Genomic DNA, 20,832 nt, shown 5'->3' with positions numbered 1-20,832 from the left:
GTTTTGCTTGAACGGCTACGGCCGAAGGAGCATGCCCATAATGCGTTTTTGTAACGGTAACGACATTATCTCCATCGGTAATGGCTCTCCCAACACATTTCACACTTGTGAAGTATTCCTCGCAAATCCAGTACCGACGACCTTTGCCTGGATCTTTGTTCAAGTTGTAAACGAAGCCTTCCCAAACCATCTTCTGCTTTTTCCGTTCGCTTGTAAAGAATGTAGCCATCGCGTAGTTGTCTATTCAAAAATGACTATTGAACTAGTAATAGTCGGGGAAGTGTAAGCTTTATAAGGGGTGATTGTTGTACTTTCACACCATCAATTTAATGAGGTACCCCCTATGTAATGAGGTAGTTAGTTATTGTCTTAGGTAATGATGTACTTATCATCTATGTAATTAATTAAGCAAATTATCCAGGAGGCCCCATTATATCTAATTTGAATCGATTAGGGATTGATAATTGTATTTGCTTTCACAAATACTATTAGGCCGGAGCGATAATAAATTGTGCATAAATGACGATTTGGAATTTTTTTGTCTAAACATACCATTGATTATAACAACTCTTTGATTGCACTATACAAATTCAGATTTCGTTGAGTCTGCAATTCGATGAATAAACCATTCTATGAATCAGATTGTATATGGATCTGCAATTCGATGAATCAACCGTTCTATGAATCAATTTGTATATGAATTCAACATTCTATTATGTATCGTTATATGGATTGGCATTCTATGAATTCAGCATTCTTTGAATCATCTGGACCCCACCTGTGCTACGCACAGCAATTTTTTTTCATATCCCATTGAATGTGTCACGGCTGAAGGCAGTTGCGTAGCAAAATGGTTCGTTACAGTCTCCCCCACATTTACGTCTCAGATGTGGAGGTCGTAGTTACATATTAGATTTCCTGGTATTTTTCGATGTGGATCCCCCTTTCTCGTAACGGTATTCCACGTCTGCGCAGTAGGCGGTCGACGCCAGTCATTTCTTCGCCCAAATACGGCGGTAAGGCTGGCACATGATACTTCCCAAGAGGGACATTGGGATACTTCACTGAGGATATAACATATGCTTGTTGTCACTACTTACAAATTTCCGCGATGCTGCTCCTAGTGCACGTTTCTGCAATCTTGGTGGATTTCTCGTGATTACTTCGTGCTTCCTGAAGGATTCCCATCAAAGTCACTAAGTATGGGGTAATCAGCGTGCTTCAGTTGTTGGTCTCGGAGATTTGTCGTAGATCTCGTCGCATATCCTTAGGGGTTCGCTGTTCATGTCCAAGATCAGATATGCAAGAGTGTGTTGTGTAGATTCATAGATAGCAGTATTCATTTTTAGTATGCACTTTACATAAAACCTTGTTAGCTTAGGTAACATCAGATTTATCCATAACAAACGGTCTCTTTCTATAGTTTCAATATGGAGAGAAGATAGTCATTTACATAAACCACAAAATAGCACTTGTCACGTTGTCAAATATTCACTTGACCCTGTATCTTTAATTGAGAAATAAACTGTAGATAAGTAAAGAGTTAGAGTATAAGTAATTATTATAGTTGCGTTTTAACTTTACGTATTACCACAATTATCAATTTCCAAACAAGTGTTTAGTGTAGCAATGGCTTCATATAGTGCTTTTCCAGATTTGTGGACTGAATGCAAACACTTCACTTGAACTACATAGTTATCGCCAACTAAATCAGTAATTTAAACAATATAAACGTATTAGATCACTGTAAAAATTACCATCAGGAGAAGCTGCCAAATATCAGTACTCAGTATCAACAAAAAGTCCTGCGGGATTTACTTTTACACCCAAAGCATTTTCCAATTTTGAAATTGCAACTGGTTCTTTTAGTTTGCCATACAAAAAAATTGGAAGCTGTCAGGCGATCGGCTTTCGAAAAGGTGATTACTAACTTCTCCAAGTGGCAATTTCTTTTTGTTGATCAGCAATTATCTGTAACATAAGAAGCAATTTTATTGTAACAAAATTTGTATTGACGCTTTTAAGATTTACTTGTAACCGCAGTTATATTCGCTGTTCTTCAGAAACAATTTCTTCGCTTAGTCTGAGTTGAACTGCATTAGGTTCATAATCACTGATCTTTTTCAGTTAAATAACTTTCACATCTTAAATTTCTCTATTTGACCTTTGAAAAAAAAACGCCTTGACTTTCATGCAGCACAGATTTCCATGGAGAAAGTGTCCAACTTTGCCCGTCTATTGAAGACATGCAACAGTTGTCCTTTGTTGATATGATCAGCATCGAATTAAATTGGACTTGCAATCAAATGCTATTGTCGTCATTGTCGAAATCATCAGAAATTCTTTAAACAGCGCCCGTGATGATTCAATACACGATACGGACCAGTTTCCAAATCTGTTTTAAAATTGCTCAGATCTTGTGCCATTTATTAATGATCGTTATCGTTGCTATTTATGCCATTTTCAAGACTCCAACTGCTCTGCTCGACTTCGCTTCGTCGGGCGGCGTTGCTTGGATAGTGCGATTTTCCATGTAGAAGGTAACCTTTGAGAAGCATTTCGAGTGTTGAGGTTACGTTCGTGTACTTCAATCAGGATACCTTCTCGAATTATCCTTCTGATCTTGTTTTGGACGTTGGCGGTCATTGTGGTGTCCTGGAATGCGATGGTGTGTGCTTGCTGCTAGTAAGTTGTGCCAAGGATGATGTGGAGATGTTTTTCTGCACTGCGTTACGGTGTTCTTTTCGTCGGACGTTGATGCGCCTGTTGGTTTGGCCGATGTAGACCTTGTCGCCAGTGGTTGTAGTGGAGAACCAATTTAACTGACGATAGGTCTTAGTGGTGCACCATCTTTGTGAATTTTCGGTAATCCGTACAGCTTCGGGCATTTAGAAGATTTCTCCCGAGGTATTAGTTGAAGCTGGTAGGGTTGACTCAAAAATGAGTAAACTTCATAAATACAAACACTCGTGGAAGCCTGAACAACAATATAATTCACCTTTACGGGAAAGAAACTTTACACCTTATCAAGACGTACAGAAAACTCCGAATCAAAAAGTTTGAACTAATATTTAACTTTCCTAAAACTTGGCATCCCTTGTATGATCGTGACCAGAGCGCGTACGCAATTTAACTGCCTACAACACGATCCCTTAAGACCCTTGCACCCATTTGTGCAGAATCGCGCATACTTGACCAGCCAGCTTGCTTGTCCTTAATAACGAAAAAGTAAAATGTCAACGCAAACCCTATTTGATAAATGTGGCAAGCTGGCTGGTCAAGTATGCGCGATTCTGCACAAATGGGTGCAAGGGTCTTAAGGGATCGTGTTATAGGCAGTTAAATTGCGTACGCGCTCTGGTCACGATCATACAAGGGATGCTAAGTAGAGCATCGGATGTATTAGTGAGTTTGGCGTAATAGCCCTTTAATGTGAGTGTCTCCCACGTGTAGGCGGTGAGTGTATTGTGCAGGTCATCGTGCTGGTCGTGCTTTGTTGTTGGGCTATTAAGTAAAACTCCTCGCAGATATCCGGATATATTCCTAGGTTTTTAGAGTGCATTGTGTGCATGTGCCTATGACGCGGTCCCGCTGGTAGCTCACGTCGATTATACCGCTGAGTGATCTACTCGCTCGAGTAGATCATGGTGTCGACTCAATACGAAAAATAAAGCCCTCATATCACGCCAATAGCGATCAATAAAAACGAAAGGAATTTTTTTATATTTAATGATCGCTATTGGCGTGATAAAATTTGGCGCCCAACGTGGGGCCACATATTCTTTGTTTGCATCAGCATCTGTTGATAAAAACAATGTAGGATACGCGAATGGCAACAAACCACGTTTGCCTCCGGTCTTAACATCTTCTTTGAAATACACATCACATACACGATAGCTTTCATAAATAGCTTCATCGGATAAACTTGCCAAAGCTGGGTTGCTTATTTTGTCTTTCCACAGCTTGCACAGTTCCGCACTTTTCACCGGAAATCGATGCTTTTTGCCTCATTTATTATCACATTGGGGTACACAAGACTTCTTGGGCGTCCTTTGTTGTTGTTCCATGTTTTTGAACTAAACTACAGACTACAGAAACTGCAATTAAAAAAGCAGGAAACATACACAAAAAACAAATGTGGAGAACACTTCCAAACGTTTCGGCTTTATTTTTCAGTTTGGCGGAGGGTGGACGATTAAAGTAATAACGTTGATTGATAAATATGCATCAACGGTAATAAGCATAAATAAAAGGTAATAAGTTAAGGTTAGGTTTAGATCAAGGATACTATATAATATAAGGATTGCTCGATCCCTATACTTGTAATGTTGCCCAAGTTTAAGTCATATGTGACGTCACCAACGGACCGGGCTGTCAGAATTGACAGTTATAATTTGCTAAGTTGTGAACGTATTTGCATGAACGCCAGGACGCCGATGTGCAATATTAGACTGTAACAACAGCCGTGTTTGCACAAAAATCACTAACCCGGAAGTCATTTACCATAACTTCCCTAAAACTGATGGATTAATACGCAAAGTATGGATATGGTGCTACAAGCGAGATTAATGGACAAGTGTTTCTAATTTAAATGCCTGCCTACAACACCCATTTGGACGTATTTTATGGTAATCCTAAAGGTCGATTCTCATTAGAGCAGCTCCGAGCGGTGCGGCGCAGAGCAGCGCGGCGCGTCGCTAGCAGCAAATTGTAGAGGGGTATTCCCACTTAAGCACCATTTGGAAGCGTGACGAAGCAGCGTGTCTGTTTGTGTTCAGTTTAAAGGTCTAGCCACACATAAACGAGACGTGTACGATACGAGCGCGAGACGAGTGCCGGCACGAGCTCCGTCCCTTGACGTCCCAGTCACACTGTAACGTAGACCCGTTGCGAGCGATAGTATACCTAACCTAGTTTGAGGGTTCAGTGATGTTTTCAAATTTTACTAGTACTGAATTGGCTATAATAGCCTTGGCGCTAGATGAAGAGGATAATTATAAAACTCAATCAAAGAAGAAAGTATGGGTCCATAATGCCTGGAAAAGTAGGGATACAGAAGGGGAATTTATAACACTGTATCCACATTTACTAGACGATGAAACAAAGTTCTACGAATATTTTAGGATGACACAGGCAACGTTTCAAGATCTATTAGGAAAAGTAGAAAATCAGTTAAAAAAACAAGATACATTTTGGAGATCTGCAATTGAACCTAAACAGCGGTTAGCAGTTTGCTTGAGGTGAGTATTTTGTTTGTATATTTTTTGCATGAAGTAGGTCTAAATATATCCACTCTGATTACAAGTAATATATGGCCGCTCTATTAACGTTTATTTGAAAAATAAACCTTGTCATACATATTACATTTATGATTTAATACCATGGTGGCTGGTGGTGTTGGTCGCTCTGCTGCATTTCTGATTGAGTAGCGTTATTATATTCTGGAGAAGGCAGTGGTAGATTGTATTGAGGGGAAGGAAGTGGGGTGGAAGCATAAGAAGAACTAGGTGAAGAGTAAGTACTTAGTGGTGACGCTTGAGGTACGTGAACAACTCGAACTTGGGAAGGTAGCACAACCTTTGACTGATTATCCAGGAGTTGCTTTCTTTCCAGCTCTTGAACGATGCCAAAAATCTTTGTCTTCCCTTCATTTAAGAGTATTGGATTCAGGGCTTTCAATGTGTGTGATACGCCGTTTAAAAATGCATCAACTGGATGAAGCTGCTCAGAAGATGGTGGAGGTTGCTTCTGCCTTTCATTTCTCTTTTCTTCCAAAATATATGACATCAGCTGAGATGAAGCACTTTGATCTTGACGTTTATCGATTGTGTTAGCAGAAATCTTTTTCTTTTTGTGTATGGGCTTCGGGAATGAATGAATCATTGCTTGCGTTTCTTTCAGCATTTTCTATTGTCTTCTCCAACTCGTCATTTTCTGCAAGGAGTGTATCACTCTCTTGGGTCTCTTCTATATCATCTTCATCACCTTCCGCATCTTCATCTTGTGACTGGGATACATTTGATAAAGTTTCTCTTTCAGACATTTGGGGCAATATGAATTGTAAAATATCTTCATATTTGTATTTTCTTACGGGGCCAGCAGCCATACCTGTTGTAGTTTTCCTTTTCTTTAAAATTCTGCGAAACTGATCACGTATATGGATCCATTTTGTTTTGCATGTTATTGGCCCCCCTGCAATGAATAAACAACCATATACATTTTCTCTGTTATTTTATGATGAGTTACATAACAATCACCGATGAATATAATAATATAATTTACTATTTTTTTGTTCCAGATTCCTAGCAACCGGGGATTCTTTCAAAACAATATCTTTCAGCTTTAGATTGGGTCGATCAACTGTGCAATCCATCATTCATCATACATGCCGAATAATTGTTGACATTCTTTTAGAGGAGGTTATGCCGGTGCCTAATGAAGATACATGGAATACAATTGCAGATTACTTTTGGAAAATGTGGCAATTTCCTAACTGCATCGGAGCTTTGGATGGCAAGCATTGTGTAATACAAGCTCCTAAAAATAGCGGCAGTCTTTATTGGAATTACAAAAGACGTTTTCTTTGGTTCTTTTAGCTCTAGTAGATGCACAGTATAATTTTATTGCAGTAGATGTCGGGGCTTATGGCAAAAATTCTGATGCAGGCATACTTTCCAACTCAAACCTTGGGACGTCTTTAGAAAATGGATCAATAAATATACCAAGAGGCAAGAAGCTTCCAGGTTCTGATGTTGACCTACCCATGATAATTGTTGGTGATGAAGGCTTTCCTTTGAAAACCTATTTAATGCGACCTTATCCAGGAGCAAACTTGGATAATGAAAAAAAAATCTTCAATTATCGCCTTTCTCGTGCAAGGAGAGTTTCAGAAAATGCTTTTGGAATTCTTCAACAAAAGTTTCGTATATATACAAGAAGATTACAGGGTGTAACGTCTAAAATCGGCGTGCGCGCGGAAAATTGGAGGGAGAAAGTAGATTGGGAAAGAGGCGGTTGCGTCAAGCAAAAAGGAAAAAGAGTGTGTTTGTAGCGGAGATTAAAGAAAGGCGTTTAAGAGAAATTGCGAATCGACTGGGGCCCGAGAATTGCATTAGAAGAAATAATAATTGTTGTATTGGCCGTCCAAAAATTTAACAACGGACCAAGTTAACGCGAGCCGTTTTCCATCTATAGTAAGTAAAAGAAGGGCGTTCGTGTCCATTCCTATACTGCGTAATTTTTAGGGCTTTCTCTACCCCAATGTGCATAGAAGGTAGAATGTAGATAGATTTGAAGTAAATCCGAAGCACGGAGAGTGAATACCGAGTCCTTTCGATATCGAACTAATCAGCATCGTTGTCAGCATTCAGCGACCTCCAAATTTAATCAAGAGCCTGCTCCGCCAGCTCGGCTGTACACAATTCCTTTCCGGAAAACCCACAAACAGATAAGAAAGAACGCCGTGTTCATAATTGTTTGTACCTGAGTTATCACCCAATTAACCATCATTCACCTCATTTCATTCACCATTAGTACAGCATAATTCTAACCACCATCAATCGTAACTTTGTGATATAAATTAATTAAGTGTTAGGTTAACTTTATAATCAATAATACGTGTCGATTTATCTGTCGGTTGGCATGTGAGTTAAAGACAGATTGGCGCCCAAAAAGTATATAATAAAATTAAATGAAATTGTAAATATTTGTATCCACGACCCCGCCACCCCCAGGAACTGAGTAGAGCCAGTGGCACCATTAAACTCATTTTGTTTTCTAACGTCACAAGGGCACACCTGAAAACCTTTCAGTTATTATATTAGCTACCTGTGTCTTGCACAATTTTATAAGACAACGTGAGGGATACGCCCATATTGCACGAGTATCAGATTCAGGTGATAGTACGTTAGAAACGTCCGAAAATTTACAAAGCTTACGTCCGACTAGAGGAAGAGCAACAAATGCAGCATTTCAAGTTAGAGATCTCCTTAGAACCTACTTTGTATCTCCAGCAGGTCAGGTAGAATGGCAACACAAAGCAACAGACCTATAGGGCACAATCTATAGACTAAAATATTATATCTACAGCTTTATAAGAATAAAATTGAATAAAATAGTAAATCAAAAGGTTCACTTACCTTCTACCTGTAGATCTTCTGCAATTTTTTTCCAAACCCTTTCTCTATACTCATTATTTTTGTATTTGTTATTACTGAGATCATAGAGTACGGGATAACGTCGCACTTCTTCAATAAGTTTCTCAACATCCATTTTAGGAAAGGTAAATATTCAAATGACGCTGAAATTATGTACTACCTAATTGCACTAAAAACACATACTGGACCTATACGCGCAGCGGCACCGGCACGAGAAAAATTAAACAAAACTCGTCGGCTCGTTGTCGTTAACCGAATCTCGTAGTCGTCTCGTGTTCGTTACGTTCATGTGAGGCTGAATGTATTTAAACCTGTGCTATTAATTAAAAACGAGCGTCGCACGACACTCGTCTCGTGCACGTATCGTGCACGTCTCATTTATGTGTGGCTAGACCTTAAGGGAGAATGTATTCTTACACGCTCGAAGAAGAGCCATCATCGTCATCATCACCAGATGATTTCATAATATTTATAGCGGCACTATGCCATGTACACGACGAAAAAAGGAGAAAAAGAAAGCGGACGAGTAAAATCAATTTTTCTATTCTTTGTCCGTCCATAGCGAATCCACTAACACACGCAAGCTCGACACAGAAGACAAATAAATGCTTTCCACAAGCCGCAGCACCACGCCGATCTGCTTCGCTCCTCTATTCTCACTTGTCCGTCTACACGCAGAGGGGCGCGTTTCAAAGCAGCGCCGCGTATTCCAATGCTTCCCGACGCGTTTAAAATTTGCTGCGCTGCAACGCTCCGCTCTGCCTAGGTGAAAACGGATCTACTTATTTACATGCGAACAATTGAGAGCATCTTTTCACCGCGCCGCGCTGCTCGATGCTGCTATAATGGGAATCGGCCTTAATCAAAGCATGCGCTGGTACTGGGTCCGCGAGTGACGTCACTACACGCGGCGAAAAAATTCAGTGATCGAGCAATCCTTATATTCAGCTTAAGTCTGGTGACCATTGTTTAGCAAACAATATTAGTTACTAAGTAAGATTAAAACTTTGAAGTTAACAATATTGATTAAATTTGGTAGTCTGAATCCCACATTGTAAACGTATTTTCAATATTGAAATCGAATGGATTATTGATTATGATAATGGTATGAAGTTAGCTGTTTTTAGTCCAAATGCTCCTTTGTAGTTCTAGTAGAGTGTAATACATAACCTTTAAAGTACGCTACAGATTTATAGGCACAAAAGTACATGCAATTTATCCATATATCTACGTTTATATATCAAATTAACCAAATCACATAATTAGTTCTGAAAATAGGTATTAAAATGGCTAAGAAACGAACAACAAAAGAACAGTTTGAAATTTATGTGCGCACTTTGGAAAATAATAAATTATTCGTGACTGGCAGGTTAAAGCCAGGTATGAACCCTGAAATCCTACAAGAACTTTGGACGTCTCTCGTTGATGAATTAAATTCTTGTGGGAGTGGACCTGTAAGAACGGTGGAAGGCTGGAAAAAGGTCAGTCGGTTTGGTTATAGCTTTAAACTTATTTCTTAATAACTGTGTAGGTTTTTACTGAATGGAAGTCTCTTGTCAAAAAAAGAGCTCGAGAAGGAAAATTACTCTCTGAAGTGGAAAAAAGATATCTGGAAGCTACAGGTGTTGTGGCTGTGTCAGGAATTACATCGGTACAAGAACTAGGTGTTGAAGACACCGAAGCACCGATTAATGCAGATGACGATGTAGTAATAACTCTGACAGGGCACCAGGTATTTATATACATAAATGTGGTACATTCTTTTAATATTTTAAACCCAATACTTGTAGGAAACCCATATTGAAATGTGTGATGATGATTTTGAGGATGTTGATGATCCATCCTCTACTCCTAAGGTTCAGGGGAACATAAAAAGAGCTACCCCAAAGACCACAAAGAGTAAGAAATAAATGTTTCCGAATATGATAATTCAATATATTACTTTTTAAGGTTCAATGAAACACCCCTTACTCAATGCTTACGCGCATGGACAAGCTGAGCAAAGGGATGGTCTTCTGGCGGTTGCTTCTGCCCTACAGGAAATTGCCCGAGGTATCCACAGATTTTGCGATATTTTTGAAAAAAAGGCACATACTTAAAATTGATTGGTCATTAATTTAATTTTTATTTACATATTGTATACTGTTTTTTGTACACACAACTTTTGATAAATATATATTTTAGAAAGAAAAACAAAAATAACTGTTGAACAATTTAAAATTTATTTAAAACAGTTAGAAAAATTTAAGTGCCTAACAGAGATACCAACTGAGGAATTTGCCAAGTTATGTAATATTCTTAATAACTCAAAGGGGGCAACCAAAAGTGTAGAGGAGTGGAAAAAGGTGTAGTTACCTTTCTTTATTTTCAGGATATATTTAAGTATTCAATTTTCTATAGAGTTTTACGGAATGGACCTCGAGAACAAAGAGAAAAGCCAGAGAGTTGTATGTACATCGGTTACAAACAGGTGGTGGGATGCCTATTGATATACAGTTAAATGAAATTGAAAATTGGCTCTTAAACATCATTACTAAACTTGTAATCAGTGGTATGGATGTTCCTGAATTATGCAATAGTAAACGAAGCACAGTAAGCTAAAATTAACTAATTAAAATTTTATTTATTCATAACTGCAATGCATCTACAGGTAATTTTTAAAAAAATTTCTAAATCACTGGAAAACAGACCAAAACAAAAAAGTAGGTTGCAAATATATATCTAGATATAGTCAATTGTAATTTCACATTTTAGAAAGAAGTAGAAGAAATCGGTTGAGTAAGAATGTATTAAGAACTGTAGAGGAATACATCAAAAACAACAAAAGAATGACATTAACATTGCACATTTTATTACAATCCTTAGAGGAGTTTCTGGCAGCAGTAAAGAGACTGCTATCTATTATGTAAGGCAAAATTTTGAGAATTATACTATTGAAAATAATCTCGAATAATTCTGTTTCGAATGATTCTTCCCTCACGTAAATTATTATGATCATTCTCTGCATTTCGAGGTTCATCATTATTGTCCTCTTCATCATCTACACGAAATAAAGCTGTGTTCATTTCACTTAATTAAAATTAGCTACTTACTATGATCAATATCGATATCAATCTCACCATTATGTATGCACATGTTATGGAGTATAGCACATGCATATATAAGTTTGGCACATTTCGCTGGATTGTAATGTAATACTCTATGCTTTGATAAGCACCTAAAGCGTGTCTTCAGAACACCATTTAGCCGTTCGATTACATTTCGAATACTTTTATGTGCTACATTATACCGCCTTTCTGGCTCAGTTAGGTTGTGACCTGAGCAGTAGTCATGAGCCATGGTTCTAAAGGATAACCAGCATCTCCTAACAAAATGATTTTGTATTAATTCTTAGACATCCTCACTTACCTATCAACCATGACGATGAATCTCCATTCTCATAAGAAGTATGCAAAAGGTTCTTAACAATACTTGTTGTCCAAATGCCAGCATCATGAACGGATCCCGGGAATCTTGCATTGATTGCCAGAATTTTTAAACGTGCATTACAAATCTGAAAATGGATTGGACTATGTAAAAAAAATGGACTAATGCTATACTAAAGTTTCTTACTATTTGTACATTAATGCTGTAATATCCCTTTCTATTCAAAAACACTATGGCAGGATATTGAGGATCTTCAACTGGGGGAGATATTATAGCAACATGGGTACAGTCAACCGCTCCAATGATTCCTGGAAATCCATGCGGCACGGTCATAAATCTGCAAGTAGATTTCACTTAACCAAAAATGTACCTAATTAAAATTAACGCTTACAATTGTTTTTCTTGCGTTTTTTCAGCTGCTGTTGAAGGAAAATGCACAAAATGTTCAACTAAAGCACCTGTTACTTCCTCTACACATCGACTTACAGACTTTTGGCTCATTGGACAGAAGAAGTCCTGTCCAACAGCCTTCTGATAAGACCCTTGAGCCAAAAAATTTAATGTGGCCAAAATCTACAACATTTATAGGACGGTACAAGAATGTACATAATCCGATTATTTAGAACATACTTTTAAATGTTTAGGAATGCCCAAAACTCTTTCATTATCCTGCAGAAAGGGTGATAAGTCTGTCATCAAATCACGAGTCAGCTGCCGGGACAATCTATAAATTCCTTTGAAGGTTTCTTCAGTAAGCGAAAATGGATCACTCATATCACGAAGTTGTCTTCTGTTTAAATTCATTCTAATCCTAAATCGCAACACTATAGTGTAAAATGCATGTATGTAAATATTCATATTCATACGTACCTTTCTTCATTGTTGATAACATTAAAAATTAATAGCATAAAATCTGCCATTTCGAATTAACCACCCAATCACACTAAGTATATAAAATTTAATACGCAGATTTCCCAATAAAAACAATAATCAATGTTGTTTACAGTACAACAAGTGTAAAAAGGACTTGTTTGGAAAGTTGGTTACATATTCAATTATTGTTTAGATAATTGAAATGCAGTGGCCACCAGACTACCAATGTAAGAAGAAGTTGATTAGTAGACAATAATTGTTTTGTAGCCAATATTGTTTGCTAAACAATGGTCACCAGACTTAAGCTGATTATATAGTATCCTTGGGTTTAGATGTATCGATACACATTCTCAGAATAAGCAAATTTGCTATTTTATATAGCGATCAATAAAAACAAAATGAATTTTTTTTTATATTTAATTCAAACAAAAGTATCAAGTACCCTTTACAAATTAGTTTTTTTTCTTGTTCTTAATGAAAGGAACACATCAATTAAAAAATTAACTAAAGAAGGGATCAGAACAAAATATGAATGAGGTGGAAGGTACAAAATGAATTTGAAATAATTAAGTATTGTACATTTGACTATTAACGCCAAAAAGAAAGGTACTTCTCAACTAATTGTACGTATTAATATGCATGGAAGATTTTAAATGAAAGAAATGATGAATGGTGAAATTGTAGCTAACCTTGTGCTTGATTTTTTCTTGACGTGCGTCGCCTGTAGATGCTTTTAAATTTTGACGAAGTAGGTACTGATTCTGCTGTCGACGAATACTCCTGAAGTAAGTTGTTTTTAGCGCATTTCCACAAAAATAAAAAAAATGCGCTATTGTGGCCACTTTGTCCGTCCGCTCGTTCGTTGAGACGCCACTAGTTCTTTATCTTAAGAGCTATTGTTCTACTTTTTTCGCTATTTGGTTCGTTATGGTGTCGAGGCTTGCAGAAAGGAAGTAATTTTTTCTGCGTTTATTGCTAAAAAAGTTATTGTAAAAAAACCAACAAACCGTTTTATTTTAATTTTACACTTTTGCCATTTATTAACGATCCTAGAGATCGTTTATAATTTTGTATTGCTGTCTGTTGGTCTGTCTGTCTGTCCCTCTATCTGTCCGTGTGAACGATAACTTGGTTAGAAATGTCTAATCGCTTTAACATCTCCGTTAGTTATGAACTGAATTGCATGAAATTCAATATGGGCATGCTTTAGCCATATAATACTCAATGCCAAAAGTTGAGTCGAATCGATTCAAAATTCACAGTGCCCTTTTCGCATCTCGACCATTTATAAACCGAATTTCAAACTTTTTTTTTATAAAAGTATTTGAATGAAATTTGATACATAGGCACTTGGAATAAATGAAAATCTAACGCCAATTTCAAAATTTGGTTTTGCGCATACCCAGTGCCAACTTTTTTATTGATGGAAGCTAAATGAAATTTGATACATAGGAGCATACACGCATAGGAACAAAGGAAAATCTAACATTTGTTTCAAAATGTAGGTTTGCGCATGCGCAGTTCCAACTTTCTTATTTAGAAAAGCATTGAAATGAAATTCTTCTTATAAACTGAAGTTGAAGTAGCACGTCAAAAATGGATTGTACATGTGCAACGCTATCTTTTATATTTGTGGCCGGATTTTTACGATTTTAACAGAAGTTGCATCTTACAAATGGGAAATGAGTGCAAGTGTTATGTAAATCGGGCCCAAATCCGGTGCGAAAAAAAAACTAAAATATTGTGAAATATTAGTTTGAAATAAAAATTGAAAAACTTACGGTTCTATATTTTTTCTAAAAAAATTCATCCTCAATAGGAATTTTGCAATTTTTTTTATTTCAATTTCGTAAAACGCAATTAAATAAATTCTAAATCAATCGCTTGGATTATGTTTATCCGCACAAAGCGTACGAATACGAATGCGTATGAGCATTTTTGATAGCAAAAATTGACCAAAATTCAAATACCTGTTTAGTTTAATTCCAAACTTATAATATCACGACATCTTACGATAGACGTCATAACGTTACACTCATTGTTAACTAAAAGAGTTAGGGGGTGAGCTTGACCTGGAGATTGTTCCCAGGTAGATTGCCCTACCTGGCATAGATACCGACATAGATCGACGTTACTAATCTATTGGCCGAGGGTCCTGGTCAGAGGACCGAGGCGGGATGTGTATCCTAAATAATATACGCGCGCGCAGCGTAACCCTTTCCCAAATAGCTATGAGCTGCATCTTAACCCTTCAAGAAGCCATCTCCAACGACGCATTCAGCCCCAATCGCCAACCGGAGTGTCGAGAGATCTAGGAGAGTTAAGCGCCAGCTCGGGGCTAACACCCCCCGGTGAATTACCTCATTAATTGGCAAGAATCGCGGTTAAGCAGTCGCGATATTTGTTTACATGACCCTTGAGCGCGGGAGACGACCAGTCACACTGATTGCTGCCATGCCAACCCCTTACGCGTAGATTATAGGAATATATATATATATATATATATATATATATATATATATATTCGGGTTGACTAATGAACACCAATATAATTCACCTTTACGGGAAGGAAACTTTACACCTCTTCTGTGATGTATCAGTGCCGCGATAATTCTCAAAGGAAGTGAACCCTTCGAGTATAGCTATCTCTCTGGCTATTGATGCGAAGATTCTTAACTTGTCTCTAGAAAGTTCTTGCAGAACATAGCTTACTCTGACATGAGATTAAATTTTTCTACTGCACTAATTAGATATGGGGCATACTTGGCTAACTCTTGCCAACAGAGAAGGATGAGGTTTTCTATGATAATCTAAACATTGAAACTTTTTTGCGTAGGGTTAAAAGATAGCAAGTTCAGACTAAAACAATACGAAATTGCACGTCATTTCACTTCATTACATTGCATTCTTTTAATAAACAATAAATACTAAGAACTGTAAAACGTGATTTATCTTAGTTTAGTTACTACTTTAAAAGGCAACATTTATATTACGAGAAAACACTGCAAGATTATTAATTTCTTACCGAACCGGAGAACACCAAGAAGTTAATACTATGCCTTACCCTGAAACAAAAAAGAAAGTATTAATTAAACATCGTTTTAAAGAGCATATGGTACATTTTAAATGCAATCGTTTGAATAAGTGTAGCGTTACCACACACATATTTAAAAATAATCGTAGGGTAGGTAATCTCCTATAGTCTCTTCTCTCCCATCTAGTAATACCTATTTGTTTGGTTCGGCAAGAAAATAGTAAGCGCGAGCTAAATTTTTCAGGAAAGTGTAGAGATTGCAAAAATAAAGCATCATCAAGCTACCACTGTGTCAAAACTTTCAATATGACATTGATACATAGTGTAATGTATTTATTTCAATTCTGTTATGCCACTAGTTGTCATCTCTTGGTTTTAGATAGAAAAATCAGAATGTTCATTAACGTGGAATAAATGTACCGGGTGACCCAATAAGACTATTCCTCGGCCATATCTCGGGAACCGTTTGTCGTATGACTTAGGGGTAAAAAAATTATTGGGTAAATCAGTTATGAAGAATCGCTGGAAAATATTTTCAAGTTCTAAAAATTACCACCAGAGGACGTAACTGCCATCTTAAATGTTAAAATTGCATTTTCTTTAAATTTCGTATAATAAACTAAACATTCTTTTTTCACACTTTTAAAGAGAACCAGTTTATCTATCATTTTCGTAAAAACAAAAACTCAGTTAAGTATTTCAAAAACAAAGATGGCGTGGGGCGTTCAATTGTTTTTGCAATAACCTGCTTTAACCTCTTACCCGTTTGACCGATTGTAACAAATTTGGTATCGTTGAAAAGAGCATTCCTTGGGCAACAAGAATCAACCAAAATATAGTTAATTTAGTTGAATCCTTTTCCGCTAGGGGGCTAGTTTTGTCACTATGATCCAAAATCCTAAAAAAATCAAATGGAATGATATGACTTTTTCTTTATGAAAAAGTAGCCAAATAACACCCAAAGAGGCCAGTGAAAACCGTTTTTCAAAATCTCGTTCCTAACCTCAAATATTGGAAAAATGAGATGAATTAATTAATTAATAAAAATGCTTAAATTGTTTTGCCCAAATAAAGGTAAGGTTTTAATTTTGTCTAATAAAAGTAAACAAATGCATTAGGTGCTTAAATGTTCAGGTGAATTTCAAGCATAATCATCGCGTCCAAGTTGGTGAAGCATTTAGCTATTTGAGGATGTCAGATATTACAAAAACAAGATTTGTTGAATATTTTAACATTTTAATGTATTTCATTCAGTCACAAAGGTTTAAATCCAATTTTGTGAATTTAATCCCCGTTTGCACCGAGGAATTTAAGCGGAGCTTAGCTTAAGCGTAGCTTAAAATCCATGGTAACCATTGTCCCAATAATCGTTGCCATGGATTTTAAGGGACGCTTAAGCTAAGCTCCGCTTAAATTTGTCGGTGCAAACGGGCATAAATCACTTATAAAGTGGTGCTCACACTTAACACTGCGTGAGATCTACTTCATTTGATTAATCAATAATTTCAATTTGTTGACAAAGGAGTACTGCACTCATCATATCGTTGTTTTATTTTTGCCCTGTAGTTCCAAATTAAGGATGTTCAAATGATTTGTCAAATCTGATACGACAGCCAGATCACAGAGCCATTTCCGTTTTGAAGTAGACTAGTGTCGTCACCTCGTTCTTCTAGAAAAGAAATTATTTCGGGAAGTAGCTCCTGAAACCTATCTAAAAATTATCCTCGGCTCAACCACCTCACATCTGTATGTAGAAGTAAATAAGTGTGTTCTACAGAGTCGCTAGCTTCAAATTGCGCTTTAAAAAGACGTCGTTGCAAACTTCGTGCTCTAATTGAGTTAACAATTTTTGTGCACACCCTCATGACGTCGTCCATATTTAAAATTTTGGAGCACAAAACTTACTGATGAATGATGCAATGAAATGAGAAAAACGATGGAAAGATATTATTAGCTCGACATAACGCAACAAATCCGTTGTTAACGCCAGTCTGGGATGGTGCACCATCTGTTGTAATGCATACTAGCTTGTAGATTGGTAAGTCATATTGTTTCACAAAATTTATAAACGCGTTGTATATGTTTTCTTCGCGAGATTTTTCTTTCAGAGAGAGCATTGTTAGCAATTCCTCTTTAGCCGACATATCAGAAAATACCATCCGAATAAAAATGCACAACTGTGCCGTATCGGTCATATCGGTTGACTCGTCAAACTGCAAAGAAAAGAATTTACAATAGTACTTTGTGTACCAAGGCGGGAAAGTGTATGTTTTCCGGGGCGAAGGAAGATATGGCCAGGCGAGGCGTAGCCGAGGCTGGCCACTTCCTGAGGCCCGGAAAACATCTTTCGTGCCGTGGTGCATACAATATTTTTTATCCTATACACTTATTACATTTAAAATGATGCCCGTATGACGTACCAGACAAGTATAGCACTAAATAACAGACAAGAATTTGTGCATGTTCAAACGGTGTTAGAAGGAGTCGTATTTTATAGCATACTGAAGAAAAATAGCGCCGGCAGGAATTGTCTATCATTTAAGGGTTAAAATTTTGTTTTGGGTCATACTATTTGTAGTTAATCTGTGCTATTATTGACCACATTAAAAATTATTTTAGGCAATGATTAATACGCGTTTGTATGTCGCGTAGTCGGCAGAATAGAGTAAGGCGGTATGTAAAATGTTCTTGCGCACACGCATTCGTTCATTTTATTGATATTTGTCATTTGACGGTGTAACCTTGTAAGTTGTAAGTAATAAAGCACGTGTAAATTTTAGAAATCATTTCAAATCCTTTAATATAAATTGCAAAAGGAACTACTAAAACTATTATATGTACCTACAAAGATTTTATATACACGTTTGGTGTTACTTGTTTGAAATTGTAATGTTAAACACCGGATTATTGAGTGTACAATTAGAAAATGAGATGCCTTGTTTAGATAAATCTGACATTTGTATTTGTTCAGAAAAGGTTGAAGTGGAAGTAGAAGCACCTAGAGAGGAGCATCGACTTGTCACTTCTTGCTCATTTGTTGTAAGTGTAGCCCCTGCTCGAGGATTACTGTTGGGTTCTTCATAATTTTCAGTTGTACTTAAGATCTTTTTCGCAACTGAAATTTTGGTTTGGATGGAATCCTCAAGGTATCCCTCCGCCACACAACTGCTTTTCCATCCACCATGTCTTTTTAAGGTCAGTATATCCGCACCTGAGTCCACAAGGAGTGTAGTCGATGTCCGCCGGAAGCAGTGACCTGTGTATTCCTTTACATCAGGCAAATTTAAAAAAGAAGCAATCTTCGAAGGAATGGAACCAATTGTGTGATGACCAACGTTTTGCCCAACACATTTCCCAGCATTATATTTAATAAACAGTCGGTTTGTATTCAAATTTGTCGGTCGTAAACTAAAATATTTTTTACAGATTGCTACCACGTCTGTTGCGTTCGTTTTATTGGAGTTGCAAACTATAAAGGTTCTCTCTTTATAGTTTTTGGTGTTATGAATGTGCACAATGAGAACGTCATCCTTGTCTTGGATGTTATTTGTGCACAAATTGGTCAGTTCATCCGTTCTACAAGCTCCGCTGATTCCAATTATTAGAACAACCTGTGATAATTGTGTGATTAGTTTAAGCAACAAATTTCTATGCTTACAAGTTACCTTTAACATCAAATAGATGTCATCTGGGGCATCTCTTAAAAACGTATTCACTTCAGTTGATGTAAAGGTTTTCGATGTTTTTGGAATGTGCCCTACCGATTGCTTTTTCAAGAAAGCATTTACCTTTACGTAGCTTCCAATATCTACATTCTGACGTACTGATAGCGTCGCTTTTAACATTGAATGTATCGACCATAAAGTTGACGACTTGTATTTGGCCGATAATTCACTTAAGTAAGCTAAAACTACGCTTTCGCTGTATCTTTTTACATGTTTGGTAGCGCACCATTTCATAAAAAGATCGTACTGTATATCATATTTTTTTTTTGATTTGTTAGGTAATAATTGCAGAGTCACTTCTTTAGCTTTCTCGGAAATTTCTTCAGGTGTGCAAATTAATGAATCTGAACTGTCATCGTGAAGATTGGAAGGGCCTGCTAATAACTCCGCCATTGTAAAATACACTAGCAATTAATAAATTTTGTAACAATATCAAAAAAATGCAAATCTTTATTTCTTTCAAACGTTTGAATTGGTCACGTGATATTGCGAAAGTCTATTCTAAATACGGAAGGTGGAGTAGGTAGGTATGTAATTAAATGAATTTCAGGATTATAGTGTATTATAATCGATGATTCAGTAAAATGAAATAAATACAAGGTAAAAGTTAATTATTAAGTCAATGTTAAACTGCTTTTATTATCTTCTTTGTTCAATTAAAAAGAAATTTCGCTTCCTGCAAATTTTATTACAACCGCGCCATCTAGCTTACATAAGGCGTATTTTTTTTCTCGGCTAGCCGACAAAATTGAATTTTCTCGCTCCATGCGTGCAATTGTCTTCTTTCGCGTTCTCACACAGGCGAGAAAATGTAAGTTTCTCCTTGTATAGGATAAAAAAAAAATTAATTTAGACCATTTTCTGCAAATATTTAATAGTAAAAAAATCGAAAATTGCAACTATATTAATTAATAGGTAGACGGTATATTTGTTGTTATTATTATTTCTCTAAATCAGCATTACTGTAATAATTATAGTCACATTTCTTATTTATGCGTTAATGGTGTAATAAAAATATTAAATAAATTCCCAAAAATCAGTACATCCAATTATTTTGTCGGCACCCCCTCAACTTTACTCCTGGCTACGGCCCTGGTTGCAATTCATACAGCAATAAGTTTTTTTTTACTTTCGCAGGAGCTTCAAGCACTAGATTTGGAAATCCGCAATAATTGTCGATAAAGAATACAATTCGCTCTTACGAATTTGCGTTTTACTGAAACGTTGTAATTGTATGATATGATAAGTTAACAACAGATTTGTGAACTGCAAGGATTATAAACAAAATGATACCTATAAAGCGGTGCATGTTGCTATCTTAATGGCAGCTTGTACCTAGATCAAATTAAGTCCTTGTTACCCTTTCTATAATACATTCCGAAGGACATTTAGGCTGTTATTCTACGAATCCACTTGGTAATCGTTAGTAGTTAGCATATAGATGAAGATTAGAAGTATAATGTATATCCCACGACACAAGTGCGTTACGTAGTAACCTACGAAGTTACAATAACAAATGGGCGCATCTGTGCTGTGTTTCTGAGATATGAGACAATATTTACAGTACCTGCACGGGGTTAATATCTAAATAGTAAGTGAATTGGGCTATTTACATAAT

At 36.8% G+C, this 20,832-nt stretch overlaps 3 protein-coding genes and 4 long non-coding RNA genes across 8 annotated transcripts; 2 read left to right on the top strand and 5 right to left on the bottom strand.

The window, feature by feature from the left end:
• The first annotated feature begins 4,790 nt into the window (after positions 1-4,790).
• On the top strand, positions 4,791-7,740 carry LOC116173948. The gene is made up of 3 exons (XR_004145998.1): positions 4,791-5,240; positions 6,299-7,193; positions 7,245-7,740. It is a non-coding gene; the product is annotated as an uncharacterized LOC116173948 (long non-coding RNA).
• On the bottom strand, positions 5,353-8,520 carry LOC116173947 (transcription factor Adf-1-like). The gene is made up of 2 exons (XM_031491688.1): positions 8,139-8,520; positions 5,353-6,192 (listed from the first exon to the last, which is right to left on the bottom strand). The coding sequence occupies exons 1-2, from the start codon at positions 8,269-8,271 to the stop codon at positions 5,831-5,833; spliced, it is 495 nt and encodes a 164-aa protein (XP_031347548.1). The 5' UTR covers positions 8,272-8,520; the 3' UTR covers positions 5,353-5,830.
• A 462-nt stretch (positions 8,521-8,982) lies between these two features.
• On the top strand, positions 8,983-11,078 carry LOC116173945. 2 transcript variants are annotated; one of them, XM_031491686.1, is made up of 8 exons: positions 8,983-9,637; positions 9,688-9,888; positions 9,947-10,046; positions 10,107-10,208; positions 10,341-10,501; positions 10,557-10,748; positions 10,807-10,858; positions 10,911-11,078. In XM_031491686.1, the coding sequence occupies exons 1-8, from the start codon at positions 9,443-9,445 to the stop codon at positions 11,063-11,065; spliced, it is 1,158 nt and encodes a 385-aa protein (XP_031347546.1). In that variant the 5' UTR covers positions 8,983-9,442; the 3' UTR covers positions 11,066-11,078. The 2 variants fall into 2 exon arrangements, with proteins under 2 accessions (XP_031347546.1, XP_031347545.1); XM_031491685.1 differs by having other exon boundaries at positions 9,947-10,055.
• On the bottom strand, positions 10,927-11,470 carry LOC116173946. The gene is made up of 2 exons (XR_004145997.1): positions 11,249-11,470; positions 10,927-11,196 (listed from the first exon to the last, which is right to left on the bottom strand). It is a non-coding gene; the product is annotated as an uncharacterized LOC116173946 (long non-coding RNA).
• A 15-nt stretch (positions 11,471-11,485) lies between these two features.
• LOC116173943 lies at positions 11,486-12,026 on the bottom strand. The gene is made up of 4 exons (XR_004145995.1): positions 11,974-12,026; positions 11,769-11,919; positions 11,565-11,709; positions 11,486-11,520 (listed from the first exon to the last, which is right to left on the bottom strand). It is a non-coding gene; the product is annotated as an uncharacterized LOC116173943 (long non-coding RNA).
• On the bottom strand, positions 12,020-12,789 carry LOC116173944. The gene is made up of 3 exons (XR_004145996.1): positions 12,453-12,789; positions 12,213-12,393; positions 12,020-12,155 (listed from the first exon to the last, which is right to left on the bottom strand). It is a non-coding gene; the product is annotated as an uncharacterized LOC116173944 (long non-coding RNA).
• A 5,549-nt stretch (positions 12,790-18,338) lies between these two features.
• Positions 18,339-19,289, bottom strand: LOC116174283. Its single transcript, XM_031492173.1, has 2 exons — positions 19,155-19,289; positions 18,339-19,100 (listed from the first exon to the last, which is right to left on the bottom strand). Exons 1-2 carry the CDS (start codon positions 19,161-19,163, stop codon positions 18,360-18,362), a joined length of 750 nt encoding a protein of 249 aa, XP_031348033.1. The 5' UTR covers positions 19,164-19,289; the 3' UTR covers positions 18,339-18,359.
• Between the last annotated feature and the right edge of the window lie 1,543 nt (positions 19,290-20,832).

This window comes from Photinus pyralis, unplaced genomic scaffold (assembly GCF_008802855.1).
Source record: "Photinus pyralis isolate 1611_PpyrPB1 unplaced genomic scaffold, Ppyr1.3 Ppyr1.4_LG6, whole genome shotgun sequence".
Lineage (NCBI taxonomy): Eukaryota > Metazoa > Arthropoda > Insecta > Coleoptera > Lampyridae > Photinus > Photinus pyralis.
The sequence above is the reverse complement of the archived record's forward strand: the minus strand, read 5'-3'. Positions and strand labels throughout refer to the sequence as shown.

Bases quoted from the DNA above. Each gene is read 5' to 3' on its own strand.
- LOC116173947 (XM_031491688.1), bottom strand. From the start codon at position 8,271: ATGGATGTTGAGAAACTTATTGAAGAAGTGCGACGTTATCCCGTACTC. The intron at 6,193-8,138 runs GTAAGTGAACCT...TATTCATTGCAG, and splicing joins AGAAGATCTACAGGTAGAAG to GGGGGCCAATAACATGCAAA.
- LOC116173945 (XM_031491685.1), top strand. From the start codon at position 9,443: ATGGCTAAGAAACGAACAACAAAAGAACAGTTTGAAATTTATGTGCGC. The intron at 10,502-10,556 runs GTGTAGTTACCT...AATTTTCTATAG, and splicing joins GTGTAGAGGAGTGGAAAAAG to AGTTTTACGGAATGGACCTC. The intron at 10,859-10,910 runs GTAGGTTGCAAA...TTCACATTTTAG, and splicing joins AAACAGACCAAAACAAAAAA to AAAGAAGTAGAAGAAATCGG.